The sequence below is a fragment of the Bison bison genome, unplaced genomic scaffold, assembly GCF_000754665.1.
Source record: "Bison bison bison isolate TAMUID 2011002044 unplaced genomic scaffold, Bison_UMD1.0 scf7180017864486, whole genome shotgun sequence".
NCBI lineage: Eukaryota > Metazoa > Chordata > Mammalia > Artiodactyla > Bovidae > Bison > Bison bison.
This window is the reverse complement of record NW_011495046.1, coordinates 6,730,521-6,744,420: the sequence shown is the minus strand read 5'-3', so window position 1 is coordinate 6,744,420 and position 13,900 is coordinate 6,730,521. Positions and strand designations below refer to the sequence as shown.

Below are 13,900 nucleotides of genomic sequence, written 5' to 3'. Positions count from 1 at the left end.
GAGGTGGTATGGCTGGAGGAGTCTGGGGGCCTTGATGAGGCTGTTGGAGGAGATTCAATGTGACTAAGATGCCAAGATCCCCGAGAAGTGCACAGACGGGGCGGAGGGGTGGGATGGAGATGTGTCAGTAAAGCAGGAGGTACCTGAGAGACACGCCCCTCCCCCAGCACAGTCCCCACACTGACACGGACCTCGCCCACTCCCTCAGCACGCATGGCTCTGGGGTCAAGTGCCCTGACCTGGAAACAGGCGGCTAGGTTGTGCTCAAATCCCTTCTCAGAATATTTGGGCAACAAAGTGGGCCAGTGACAAGATGGTCTCAGGCACTGCCCTCCTGACCAACATACTAACAGGTGTGAGAAAAAAACACTGCTCATTATATACATTTACTCACAACTTTCCTCTGGACTAAATGTGAAAATTCACAAACACTTGCAGGGAAAAAAAAAACAAACTACAGTGATTACATATTTAATTTTTTCTCTCTTTTAAGCCAGGCAAAAGTTAGGGTGACTCCCTGGGCCGGGGTGGGGCTGGGGGCTACCTGCCACCACTTCCCCCGACAGCACCCCCGGGGTGGCCACAGAGCACCAGGAATGGCGTTTCCTAGTGCACAAGGTATCAAACACCCAACTAGCGTGTGCCCAGTGACTCAGGACACCACAGAACGATGCAGGATCCACCACCTCCTGGCATGTGGGAGAATGGTCTGGTAGATGTAACTGCTCACACACTAACTCTTAGAACCTAGATTGCACTGTAAAACTTGCCACCAACCAAACTGGCTGACAAAAAAGCTAGATTTAGGAGGATGACCGAGAAAATGTAAATATTACCTGCGAGATAATTCAACAGCTATTAAAAATGCTTTTAACTGCATGTAGTTTTGACACTACATTCCTTGACAACACGACACTTGGCCTTATCTTTCCCTCAATGAGGACGATCTCGTCCACCCAGGAGGCCGTGTCCACAGAGTCTGATTCCAGCATCTGCGAGTCTGTTGGATGCAGAGGCCAGCACCTCACCGGCCTGACCTGGAGCCCCCGGGTGAACGGCAGGGCCGGTGGGTCTGCCGACCAGACACTAGGTGGCAGCAAGGGACCAGCATGCCTGACCTCCGCTCTCAGAGATCCCAGCTACCCATGCAGGAGCAGAGCAGTCTGTCCCGCCCAAGGCTGAGCAACTCAGATGGGAGCTGCGGCCAGCCCGGGGTCTTACCTGACATACTGGAAGGCCCTCGTCTGCGATCCAGATCCGTACACCTGCAGGGAGATGACAGTGAGGGTCCTGAAACCACAGATGGGGACCTCAACCCTGATGCCCTTGGGATCCAGAGGCTGTGGCTCCAGGCCCTGCCAGGTCACGCGGGAGAGGGTCCAGCCCCCATGGATGACACCCCAGGGTTCCACTGTGAGAGGGCCTCCACCAGACCTGGAACCTCCCCCAGAGGCACCTTGAGGGGTCCTGAGTACAGAGACACCCCTCCCAGGGGAAGGGGCCCTGAACAGGGAGACGCCCCAGGGTCAAAAGCATGTAGAGAGGGGTCTTCACAGGCAGACCCTGTGCCCAAGGCAACAGGGTGTCTGTGCCTGGGGACAAAGTGACCTGAGCCCGTCCTCAGTCACAGCTCCCATAAGCTTCCTCCCTCCCTCCCTCCCTCCGAGGGCAGCGGGGACATGGGACTCAGGGCCAGCTTCCCCGGATGGGACGCCCTTACTCCGAGCCCCACAGACAACATCCCCACGCCTGCCCGCTGGCCACGCACTGTGAGCGGCTCCCCCTGCAGCGCCTGCAGGATGAAGTTGCTGACCACCCGGCCATCATTCATGTGCATTCGGGGCCCGAAGGTGTTGAAGATCCTGGCCACGCGCACTTCCACGCCCTCCTGCAACAGAGAGAATGTGAGCCCCGTGCCCCACAGATGAAGGATTCACCATCACGGTGCTTCGTGGCTGCTCCTTCCGGATGCAGGGGCCTTGCCCTGCACACACGGGATGTATGTGCTCTGTAATCAAGCCTGGAGTCTGCAGAGTCACCCCAAACTCACAGGAGCCCCGGATCCCACTACCAGGAGGCCCTGGCATGAACACAGTGCAGAAACCCGAGGCCGTTAATCGGGGCAAGAGGAAATGATGGGTGTACATTTTTTGCCCCAGTAAATAAGTATCTATTTTCTCAACAAGCATCATGTTATGCATCTCTTTCCCAATCTCTTTCACATCGTTTTGTGTAAACTGATCACTCAACAGAGATTTAAATGTCAGTGAATGTTTAATAGCTGATTTGAAGAAAAGTAAGACAACACTTTGTCCTGGGGAAGGACCACATTGTACCTACATCCCCTTCTGTTCTGCTGAAAAACTCATCTGTTTAGTGAAAAACCAGACCACCTAGCACCTGATACAATCGATTAGCTCAATGCCTGGGAAGATACACACTTAACACTGATTACAGCAATGGGAGTCCCACGTGGTGAGACTGCAGACCTTCACTCTCTTCTGCACATTATTTCCAACGTTCCTGTTTTCACTACAATAAACATCTATTACTTCTGTAATTGGGGAAAACACACTTTCAAACACGTAATCAGGAAAGTATGTATTTTTTAAACCCCCCAAACCTTCTGCAAACTATTAATTTCACAGGCTGCTTTGTCAGTGATAACTGTTTCTATCACCTACTCTGAATCAGTGAACTCTTAGAGCAATCCACCAGACAACAGACATGTGTCTCCTGGACCGAAGGGCACCCCCAACCAGGAGCAGGTGAGGGCTGTGGAGAGTGGGGACCCACACATGCCCCCAAGCCCACAGGGCAGGCCTTGCGGGGGCACGGCAGACATGAGTCTTGGGGCAGGCGTGCTGACCAGAACCCACAAGTTACTTGGCACTGTTGGCCCAGATCCCATTGTCACAAAAACTGCTGAGCCTGTGTCCACGGGCAACTCCTAGACTGGACACCATGACAGGGATCAGTCTGTACACTGTCCCCAGGGGGGTGCCCACTGTCACCCTGACCACCACGTGACTTCTGCACACAGGCAACATCATCTGCTCGGGTTCTTGGTGGGCAGCCCCTGCAGGCGGCACCTGCAGCAGACGTGTTGGGCAGTGAGTGACACCTTCTGAGGGCCACCACCCAAAGGACTCCCACTAGGTACATTACTGTACAGACTCTCTCAAGACCTGTGCATGGGCCACAGGTCCTGGTATACAGTCAGTGCTCAATAAATGCTGGCTATGCTGCTACCAAGTACCCTTAGTTATTATGAGCTCATACCTCAATATGTACACTTACAACATTAAGTTATGCTACTAATTTTTTAACAAAAACTGAAAGTTCAACAATAATGTCCTATTTGTGCACCACCTTTATTTAGCTCCGTAAAAGCCAAGAAATACTCCCACAGGCTAAACACAAAAGAAAACAGCCTACAGTCTACAAACCTATCACACAATAAAGTGTAATTATGTACCCTCACATGCTCAAGTTAGTGTTCTTAGGTACCAACATACACAGAGGCTGTTCCTGGGAGACCAGTTTAACTTTTGGTGTCAAAATATCCTGGGCTCAAAAATGCTGCAGGTAGCACTGACATAACTACACTACCACGTGTAAAACAGACGGCCCGTGGGGAGCTGCTGTGCAGACAGGGAGCTCGGCCTGGTGCTCTGTGCTGACCTGGAGCGGTGGGGGGGTGGTGAGGTGAGAGAGCCTCAAGAGGGAGGGGATATGTGTATACACAGGGCTGAGTCACGTCACTGTACAGCAGAAACTAACACAAGATTGTAAGGCAATTACGCTCCAATTTAAAAAAAGATGATATAGGTGTGTCTTTCCTAAAACTGATTAAAATAAATGAATAATACAAGTCATTTGCCCCAGAGAAACTTTGAAAGCGATTAGTTCGGCCAAGAAATATGAAATATGCAGAAAAATGTAAATACCTACATCAGCACAAGGTTGTTCAGTGGGTCTTCAACACTTGTGAAAGTTAAAAATATAAGGAAAAAAAGTCTCTGGTAATTGCACCCCCCTTAAAAAGAAACAAAGTGTTCAGGGCCTCCCAGCCCAGCCCTGAGTTCTCGGCGCTGGGTACCCAGGCAGCGCCCACCCCACCTTGCACAAAGCCCATGGACAACTGAGCTCCGACTGGGCCATGATGATGACCCTCAATCCAAGGCTGCTCCCAGGATGGATGCCTGCTAGTCTTTCAGTCCTCAGAGCTTTCAGTCTCAGAGGTCTCGTCTCTCAGTCCGAGAGAAAGAGGTCTCCCTATCACAGAGGCCTGCCCTGAAAACACCTGGCCACAGTCATTTACCTACATGTCCCTCCAGTAAAGAGTATGTCAGTGAGGACCCCAGAACTGATCAAGCACAACGGATGGCCTGCACATCTCACTGGTGTCTGCACAGCCTTCAGGTGGGCGGGACAGGGCCTGTGAGCAACAGCTCCCGGCCCAGGGCAGACAGCGGGAAGCCAGGTGGGAACCCAGACCCCACCCCTCAGCTGGGAGTGAGAAGATCCATGGGCAGGCCGCAGCATGGGGTGACTAAGGAGGCAGGGACTCAGAGGGTGAATAACAATGCCTGAAGATGCCCATGTGAAAGCAAAAATGAAGTATACCCACTAGATAACAGAAAGAGAAGTAAAAAGTTAAAAAAAAAAAAACTGTCTACCGACCCGGAGGCCTTGGGAAAACTGAAGTACTTATTATTAACTGCTGGTGGGCAGTTAGTCATAAAGCTGATCCAGCCACGCTGGGGTCTTCAAAACCCAAGGCTTCATCCCCAGAAATCATTGTTTAAAAAAGAGACAGGGGAAAGGCTGCTGACAGCACCGTTAATTTACGACAGTGGGGAACCAGGGAACCCGACCCTGGACAGGGTCAACCACGGTCAACTGTACTCGATCCAGCACAGTGACCTGTGTACACCACCAGCCCGCAATACCTGCTTCATGTAGGCATAGCACATGGTCTCAGCGACTCGCTTCCCTTCGTCATAGCAGGCTCGGGGTCCTATGGGATTCACGTGGCCCCAGTAATCCTCAGTTTGTGGGTGGACTTCAGGGTCTGCGGGAGGGCGGGGGTGGTGGTGGAAGAGGAAGCACTTTCAGAACCTCCCTTTGTTCAAGTTCACATGTTTGACAGACAATGGATAACAATGATGCAAAACGGAGTTTGGGAAAGACCAGGATAAGCATCTCACCTGGAAAGACACCTATCAGAGGGGATTCGGGATTTCTGCTAAGGGCAGGGCAGGCTGGACACCCACAGAGAGGTCCTGAATGCCGCAGAGGACCAACAGAAAAGGGTGGACACAGACACCTGCTCCTCGGCTTGCACCGTTGGGGCAGAAATGCCAGAGGTTCAGAGGGGGTGCCAGCTTCACCCCCTCACAAAGCCGCTTTGCTACTCCAACAGCGAGGGTGCAGGGGACGTCATCTCAAACCCGTCCCCTCTTCAGCATGGGGGGCCGGCAGACCAGACGGGGTTGCCTGCAGGCACCACTGTTGGAGCAGACCCGGGGACCTCTGAGAGTTACCCTAACATCACTCACAAGCTGACGTCAGAGGCGAGATGCGAAGTGAGGGTAGTAGGGGGTCATGGAAAAGACGTCCGGGGCAGGACAGGGACCATCAGGGCACTGAGACAGGAACAAGGACCTGGCCTCGCTGCTTCTAGGACACGTGACACAATGGGCCTCCTGGTACTGCGTGGGGACCTGCCAAGCTCTGCAGAGTCCAGAGGTGGGAAGCACAGGGACACAAGGTCCCCACCTCTCAATGCCCCTTCCTGGAGCTGGTGGGAGGAGGGCACTGCCTGGACGTCAGAGTTGTGGGGGTGTTCTGCCTTGCCAGTGGAGGCAAAGAGCAGAGCTGCGTCACCAGAACTGCAGCTTCTATGATTTTTTTCACTTGGTTCCCTTATTTATTTTTTTAAGAGGCATCTCTTCCCACATTGCCCTCTCACTTCCCGGCCGTGACAGCAACGCCTGGAGAAAATCACACTGCATTAGCAACTGGCTTCTGCTGCATCCACTAACTGGTTCTCCAGAACCCTGTGCCTGCGGGCAGGAGCCCCTGAGTGGACAGGGCCCTCAGCCCCCTCTGAACGCTCACATCTTCAAGGTTTGGGGCGGGGAGGGCAAAGCAGGCACCAGGGTTTTCTAGCTCCACCTACTTAAGGCTCTCTTAGAACCTACCCTAAAACAGTGGAGGTGACCAGCACACGTTTGTCCCCCCACCATCTGTCTCCTAACCCCTGAGCTTTCGGGGTTTGGAGAGTGGAGGGGGTGGGGGGGCTCTTTCACTAAAGAGCAAATCCTCTGGCTAAACCAGCAAAGCCTCCGTGATCTGACTCCTGAGGTGCCTCTGGAGCAAAGACACTTCTGTGGATTTTTAAGTGGCTGCTGCTTGTTGGCAAGGTGACATAACCGAGTCCTGGTGGGGGAGGTCCTGCAGCAGAAGAAAAAGGCTCATCCCACCCGGAGGAGGGAACACCTTGGTCGCTGCCCTCTGGAGAGGAACAGCCGGGAGGGCCTTTTGGAAACAAGTCTAGACTCACTGGTCCCTTTTCCCTCCTGCTGTGACAGGAGCCAGCTGTCCAGGGGGACGGAGTGATACCCACTCACCTCCGTACACCTCTGAGGTGGAGGCCAGGAGTAGACGGGCCCCAACTCGCTTTGCCAGCCCTGTGGAAACATGACAGGACACTGTCAGCTTCAAGGGACACGGAAAACACAAGCGCACAGTCAACTGAAGGAATGTTTTAGTACAAATGGTATCTGGTCATCCATGCATTGTAAGTTATCCACTCTTGCTGCATCTACTTTGGAATCTAAATTCAAACTCTAAGAAAAGCACAAACGAACTCCCAGAAACACAGCAGTTAGCTGGACATGTGTAACTGTGAACAGGGCCAAATGCACGGTCTGTGGGCTTTATTATAAGGTATGACTTGGGGAATTTTATAGATTCCTTCACCTGAACGTAGCAACCAGCACTCCATCAGGTAACTACCCCCACCCCCGTAGGCAGAGGGCAAGGTCCTTCAAATTCTGGCTGCCACTCTCTCCCTGATGGTCAGCCTTCTACCCTCTGCTCCCCACGTGCCCCGGGCACCTCCAACTGTGCCCAAGCGCGTCTCCTGTTCAGGCACCTCTGCCCCACTCCCTCTTTCCTTTGAGGTCCAGCTTCCGCAGGAGCTTCTGCAAAGCAACTGGCTGTGTCCGTGTCAGCTCTGACCCCTTCTCGCCTTCACCCCTCCCAGCAAGAACGGACTACTGTCACCTGCAGTGCTCAGGCCAAGCTCTAAGACAGCTGTCCCCAACCCCTCCGGCACCAGGGGCCAGCTTAATGGAAGACAATTATTCCAAAGACGCGGTGGGGCCTGGGGGATGGTTTGGGGACAATTCAAGCAGATTACATTTACTGTGCACTTTATTTCTATTATTATTACACTGTGATATACAGTAAAATAAGGACACACTTCGCCAGGTGCAGCTTAGCTGTCACTTGCCACTCACTGGCAGGGTTCTGACACGAGTCTACAGCTCATTTATTCGGGTCTCTGCAGTCATACCTCTCTGCTCGTGATACTCTGTAACTGCAGCCACTCCCTGGCACTAGCGTCACCGCCTCAGCTCCACCTGAGATCAACAGGCAGTGGAGTCTCATAAAGGGCTCTCAACCTAGGCTCCTTGCATGTGCGCTTCACACTGGGGTTCATGATCCTACGAGAATCTAATGCTGCCCCTGACCTGACAGGAGGCAGAGCTCAAGCAGAAATGTGAGTGATGGGGAGCGGCTGTAAATACAGATGAAGCTTCACTCGAGGCTCACCGCCTGCTGTGCGGCCCGGTTCCTAACAGGTCATGGACCAGTACCTGGAGCCCCTGCTCTAAGGGCATTTCAAGGCATCAGCTTTGGGAACCTCTCCATCCCTCCATCTCCGTGGTTGCCAAGTCCCCAACTGTAACCCTCATCTGACCTATCCCCTGTCAGCGGATAGGAGGGAGCATCCTGTAACAGGTGGGAGGAAGGTCATCTTTCTAAACACCGTGAGCATGGTAGCTGTTTCTGCACTGCCTCCAGCTCCACGTGGAGGCGGGGTGGGGGGGCTGGAGAGAGTTGGGGGCAGATGTGTGCAGTGGTAAGAACAGGGGTGTCTCCACCAGGTGACCTGACAGTCAGGACACAGTGCCCTGAGTTAGAGAAAGCATCCTTCACCTTCCGCAGAGCCCACTGCCCCGAAGGTTTTGTCTAACAGACTGTGCTCCCCTCCCTGCTGCCCTTTTCTCAAATTGAAATGCAGGGCTATTTCCCAAACCCAATTACAGAATCTGCTTTAAATATTCCATAATTAAATCCACTTTTCACTTGACATTTAAAGAAGTGGTTCCCATCTTCACTTTGCACCTAATCAAAACCCTTGGTTTTTAAACCCATGGAAACAGAAGCGCCTCTGACCTCAACAACCCACATGCGTGTGGCCTACTCTCTGGATTTGTCTGTGGGCTCACACGCAGCCACCCGGGGCGGTGTTCACGTTCACCTTCCACTTTCAGGGTGAGGCCTGCAGTCAGTCTGGAGCTCGTTTCCTCAACCCCACGAGGAGGCTCTCCCACCCTCAACTCTGTGGGACCAGACCATGCCCCACCTCTCATCAGAATCTTCTAGCCCCGAGGCACACATGCCACAAGTAGGTGAAGTGCAGGAGGGGCAGGCGGCCACTTGGAAGGCAGGGGATGTCACTGAGGCAACGTAGACCGATTCCCACAGTGATGGAGCCCCATGCCGAGTTGTGACGGCAAACCCAGTCACCCCGAAAGCATGCATGGGGAAGGGGGGCTGAAGAACAGAACTGTCAGGATCCAACTCCTAGTCCCAACACCCTGACTGTCTGCAGGACGAGGGGCCGACTCACCCAGCATGTTCAGGGTCCCGATGGTATTGGTCTTCAGTGTCTTGATGGGGTTGTACATGTAGTTGGGAGGAGAGGCAGGAGAGGCCAGGTGGTAGATCTGGTCCACTGTGGGGGGTGGCAGGAGGCAAAACACACCTGTTACTTCCAGGGAATACACTGGAAAACGCTGACCTCCCAGAACTGGACCATGTGAAAACGGCGCTCATGTATTTTTCAGCGAAATTCTACTCATCACCTTTCATTCTTCTTAGAAACTAGTTTACTTATGCGACTGGAAGAACTTTGAACAGAAACAAAGTCTGATCATCTGGAACAAGAGTGTGCCGGGGCCCCTCAAGAGGCCTGTTCCCCTCTACCTGGAATCAGTCTGATAGCCGAGTGGATTGCTCTCTGAGAAGATCTATCCGGATAAAGTGCTCAGACTGGAAGGCAGACTGAGTTCTCAGACACAGAGAGAAGTGTGAATATCAAGATGAACGACATTTTAAGTTTATAAAAACAAATCTGACACAAAGGGTAGGGAAGTGTGGGAGATGAGAGCTTTTGTTCCGTTTCTACTTATCCTGCATATAAACACCAGATCTGGAGGTGGGTTTAGAGCCATGAACAGCAAAATGTCTGGATCCCACATGACTCCCCTGGTAGAGGTAACGCTTTAATATCAGTGCCCTCGACCTCAAAAAGGAATGAATAAATACAAATCTAAAACAACATTCATATGGAAACTCAAGGGTGTCCAAACAGCCATGATAACTTTGAAAAAGTGCAAAGTTGAAGGACTCACATTTCTGATTTCAAAACACAATACAAAGCTATGGTAACAGAAGGGTGTGTTACTGGCATCAAGACATAGAGACCAAAGGATCAGAGAGGACAGCTCACAAATGAACCCTCTGTGTATGATCACACGATCTCTGACAAGGGTGCTGAGCCATGCGGTGGGGAAAGGACAGTCTCTTTGCCAAGTGGTGTTGGGAAAACTGCACATCCACATGCAAAAGAACAAGCCTGGACCCTGATCTTACAGCACACAAACCCAACTCGAAGCAGACCAAGAGCCTAAACACAAGACTTAAAGGAAGAAAACGCCCAGAAGGAAACACGGGAAAAGCTGCATGACACTGAATTTAGAAAAGATTTTTTGAATCTGACACCAAAAGTAAAGGAAACAGAGCAAATATAGACAAATGAAACTACATCAAACATTTTGCCAGGATCAAAGGACACCATCAACAGAGTGAAAAAACAGCCCACAGAATGGGAAAAAATACTTGCTAATTATATGTGATAAGCTAATATTCAGAATATATAAAGAACTCCTAAAATGAACAACAACACAAAATCAACCAACTTAAAAGATGGCAAACACTGAATATATTGAATATATCATCCAAAGATGATACACAAATGGTGTATGAAAAAATGCTCAATGTCACTTATCAGAAACACGCAAATCAAGACCACACTGAGGTATTGCCTCACATGGATCAGGATGTCTACTACCAAAAACCCCCCCAAAAAGTAACAAACGCTGTCTTCAAGGATGTGGAGAAACTGGGGCCCCTGTGCACTGCTGGTGGGAATGCAAACACAGCAGCCACCATGGGAACAGCGGGGCATTCCCTCAGAATACTAGAAATGGAATCGACACAGGGTAAGACATTTCACTCCTGGGGTTACAGCCAAGGGAGTGAAAAAGCAGAGTCTCAAAGAGGTGCTCGCGCTCCCACACGCACAGCAGCGTTAATTACAGTGGCCAAGAGGTGAGAGTCACGCAGTGTCCCTGGACAGATGACCCAATGAGCAAATGACTGCCCCCTCGCCCCTCCTGGGAGGGCTAAGGCACGCCCTGTAACACGAGACCTTGTGTTGCCTTAAGCAGTGTCTCCTTCCTACAGGGACACGTCCTGGCTGTAACAGTAAGGCCCCAGTGGCCTCCCAGTCACTGACAGTCTCCCGGAAGAATTACGGGCAGGACAGCGGGGGAAACTTCAGAACAAGCATAAAAAATCAGTCATGAGAGGTGCTAGGCAGATACCACAAGGCATTAATAACCAAGGTGAACTCTCACTACCCAGGAAAAAGTGCTCAGAGCCTGCCCACTGCATGACACACTGCACCCAAAACAAGCATGATGTTCAAACCGCTAAGCTGGGGGAGGGTGACCGGCGTGGCGATCTGTCCATGCTGGCTGCCGGCCACCAAGCGACTCTCCTGCCACCCCGTCCCGAGAACAAGGCTGCATGCTGGAACCGCAACTGGGAAAACAAGAGCCTTGAGAAATGAGCCCGAAAGAGCTCAAGTTAAAGAGTGATTAAAACAGTAAGTTCTCGAGTTCTCCTTTCTCACATAATTTCCTTAAATAGGTTCAAAGTAGTGTTCTTGGCAGGCTGTGGGCATGTTATTTTTATGCTGGGAGGAAGACGGGCCCAGGGTGGGGTGGCCACAGTGCACTGGCCCTCCTGTGAATTCTGAAAACCCAGGCAGTCTAACCCCAAATGAATGAATTCTGCACACGTGAGACATAGATACAGAAAGAAAAAGCGCTCAAAACTAACAGCTCGTGAGATAATTCAAAATTACTGCTCAGAATCCATACAAAAAAAAAAAAAAACAAAGAGCTATCTCCTACCAAAGGGGAAATCCACAGAGAAACAGGCGGAATATTTACATCTTCCTGCAGTATTTTTCTTTATACCGTGTTTTTTTAACCAAGTTCCCACGTGACCTGTGTCAAACCTCTGCTGTGTCACGGCCACTCGTGGCCACACGGCACACACAGCCTGACCACTGCTCCCCGACACCAGCATCTGTGATGGAAAACAGGGCTTAAAGACACAGAACTTTTCAAAGTGTAAAGACCAAATTTCTCTTGGCACGGAAAATTAAGATTGGGATTGTGCCTTGACTTCATATCAAATAATACTGACTTAATGCCAAGGGGAGGCTGCCTGCTTCAGGTCTGGCCCAGCACCGCATCAGCCACCAGCTGGCATGCCTGCCCGACCCCCACGATAACAAGCCAACGTGCTGGCTTCCCTGGAGGAATTCCATGTTACATGGAGGGTCTCAGCCCCACAGCCTCTGCGTTCGATGCTTACACTTGCACCATCACTGTAAGTGGGAAAAATTTTAAATTACTGAATATAATTCTACAGAAACATTCCAATCTGAGGGGCACTCTTCAAATGCCCACAGAAACACGGGCCCCAAGCTCTCAGCAAATGCCATTTTCAGTCCCACCTCTTACCAGCACCTGGCAGGGTTGCGGGGTGGGGGGGTAGGGTCAGGTGTTGACAACTCCCCCCACCCAGGTCTCCCCTTGGATTCCTCTGCCTGGTACAAGGCACTAACAGAAAGGGCCCAGCACCCAGGGCTAACAGCTCACCCGACACGTGTTCAGAGAACTAACCGTGTCCACCACAGAGAGGTGACAACAGTGCCCGGGACATGGCAGTGCACCTCGGGGTCGCTACTGGCAGTGGTCAGGCTGCCCGTGGCTCCGGGCTCCTGGATGTCCTCCCAGGGCACCGTCAGGGCCAGGACCCAGCTCCCCAAACACGAGGGCCTCTCTGCCTGTTTCCTTCTCTGCAGACACGATGCCCATGAAGCGGGGGGACAAGCTCTCAGGGAAGCTCTGGGGAGTCACAGGCTACACACATCAGGAGCTCAGACACAACCCAGGGTGACGACAGCAGTGACCTCACATCCATCTGGGCACTTCCCAAGCCACGTCCACTTCCTGGACGGCCAGGTGCAGCACACAAGTCCCGCCCCCAGCAGCATGGGGTAACGAAGCTGCGCTATGTTCACGCCATGGGGAGATGCTAACAGCACGGAGTGGGGGAGATGTGTCTCTGTAAAAAGACCTGGTGCAGCCGCACAAAAGAACACGACTAAGTGCCAAAAAAGAAAATAATGATAAAATAATAATGAAGTAGCACTGCATGAATGATACAGAACGATCATCAGGATACAAAAAGCAAGGGGGAAAAAATTCAGAGCAACACAAAAAAATGCTACTTTCTCTACCGTGGGGAAGAATCATGAATACCTGCTTGTGTTAACTGGGTCACAGAAGGGAACTGCAGATGAGCGAATGTTAAGAGCAGTCTTCTAGAGTGAGGTGGCAGACAGAGGCAAGAGGAAGACTTTTTAAGGCATTTCTTTTTAATTAAAAAAAAAAAAAAATTGAACCATATAATTTATATTGCCTATTAACCATACATTTAATCTAAAAAGATCACATTTAAAGAAATTATTAGATATTAACAAGAACAGAGAGAGCATTTTTGGATATGAGGATTAATTTTCTATTTTCTTTTTTATACTTTTCCAAATTTTCTGTAGCATCTGTGTATTAGTTTTATCACTAGGAAAGAATCATCTTTTGAAAGGAGAGAAATAATTAAGATTCTCTTTTATGTAACTTTTAAAATTTTGTTTATTTTTTATTATTTCTGGCCTTTTAGTTAGTTAATTATTTCTGGTCTTTGTGGCTGCTCGGACTTAGTTGCTCTGCAGCATGTGGGAGCTCCCCAGATCAGGGCTCAAACCTGTGTCCGCTGCATAGAAAGCCAGACTCTTAACCCTTGACCACCACATTCTATCTCTCAGCCCCCGTGACCCTCCCATCTCTGCAGACTCCACTTTACCCACCCGTGTCCTCTGCACATGGATCAGAGGTATTTAAACAGTCATTCTGGTAACTCCATGTCCCTGCTACGTCTGCTCCAGGTCTGATGTTGGCTTTGCCTCTTCAGACCGAGTCCGTACTGTGGACGCGCACCATACACCAGGCACAGTGGGGATGAACAGGCTGGACACAAGCTGCGCTCGCTGCCCTGTAGCCCTCGAGGTCAGAGCTGACCCCCTGGGACCTCGGTGTGGTCTCCCTGGTTGTCCCTGGGTTTCCCTAGAGACTCTTCCTTACCTGGGGCCCTGGGATTCCTCTGGTGCACCTGTTGT

The 13,900-nt window shown here is 51.1% G+C and overlaps 1 protein-coding gene across 4 annotated transcripts in view; it reads right to left on the bottom strand.

Annotated features, from left to right (window-relative positions):
- Positions 1-13,900, bottom strand: part of UXS1 (UDP-glucuronate decarboxylase 1) — a 43,715-nt gene that overhangs the window by 8,497 nt on the left and 21,318 nt on the right. For all 4 annotated transcript variants that reach the window (XR_827289.1, XR_827288.1, XM_010863003.1 and 1 more), the window contains 5 exons: positions 8,933-9,037; positions 6,639-6,698; positions 4,956-5,077; positions 1,769-1,888; positions 1,222-1,265 (listed from right to left, as the gene is read on the bottom strand). Coding sequence is in view for 2 of the 4 variants with exons in the window: in XM_010863003.1 (XP_010861305.1) it covers positions 1,222-1,265; positions 1,769-1,888; positions 4,956-5,077; positions 6,639-6,698; positions 8,933-9,037 (451 nt within the window). In the remaining 2 variants the exon portion in view is untranslated. The remainder of the gene's footprint in view (positions 1-1,221; positions 1,266-1,768; positions 1,889-4,955; positions 5,078-6,638; positions 6,699-8,932; positions 9,038-13,900) is intronic.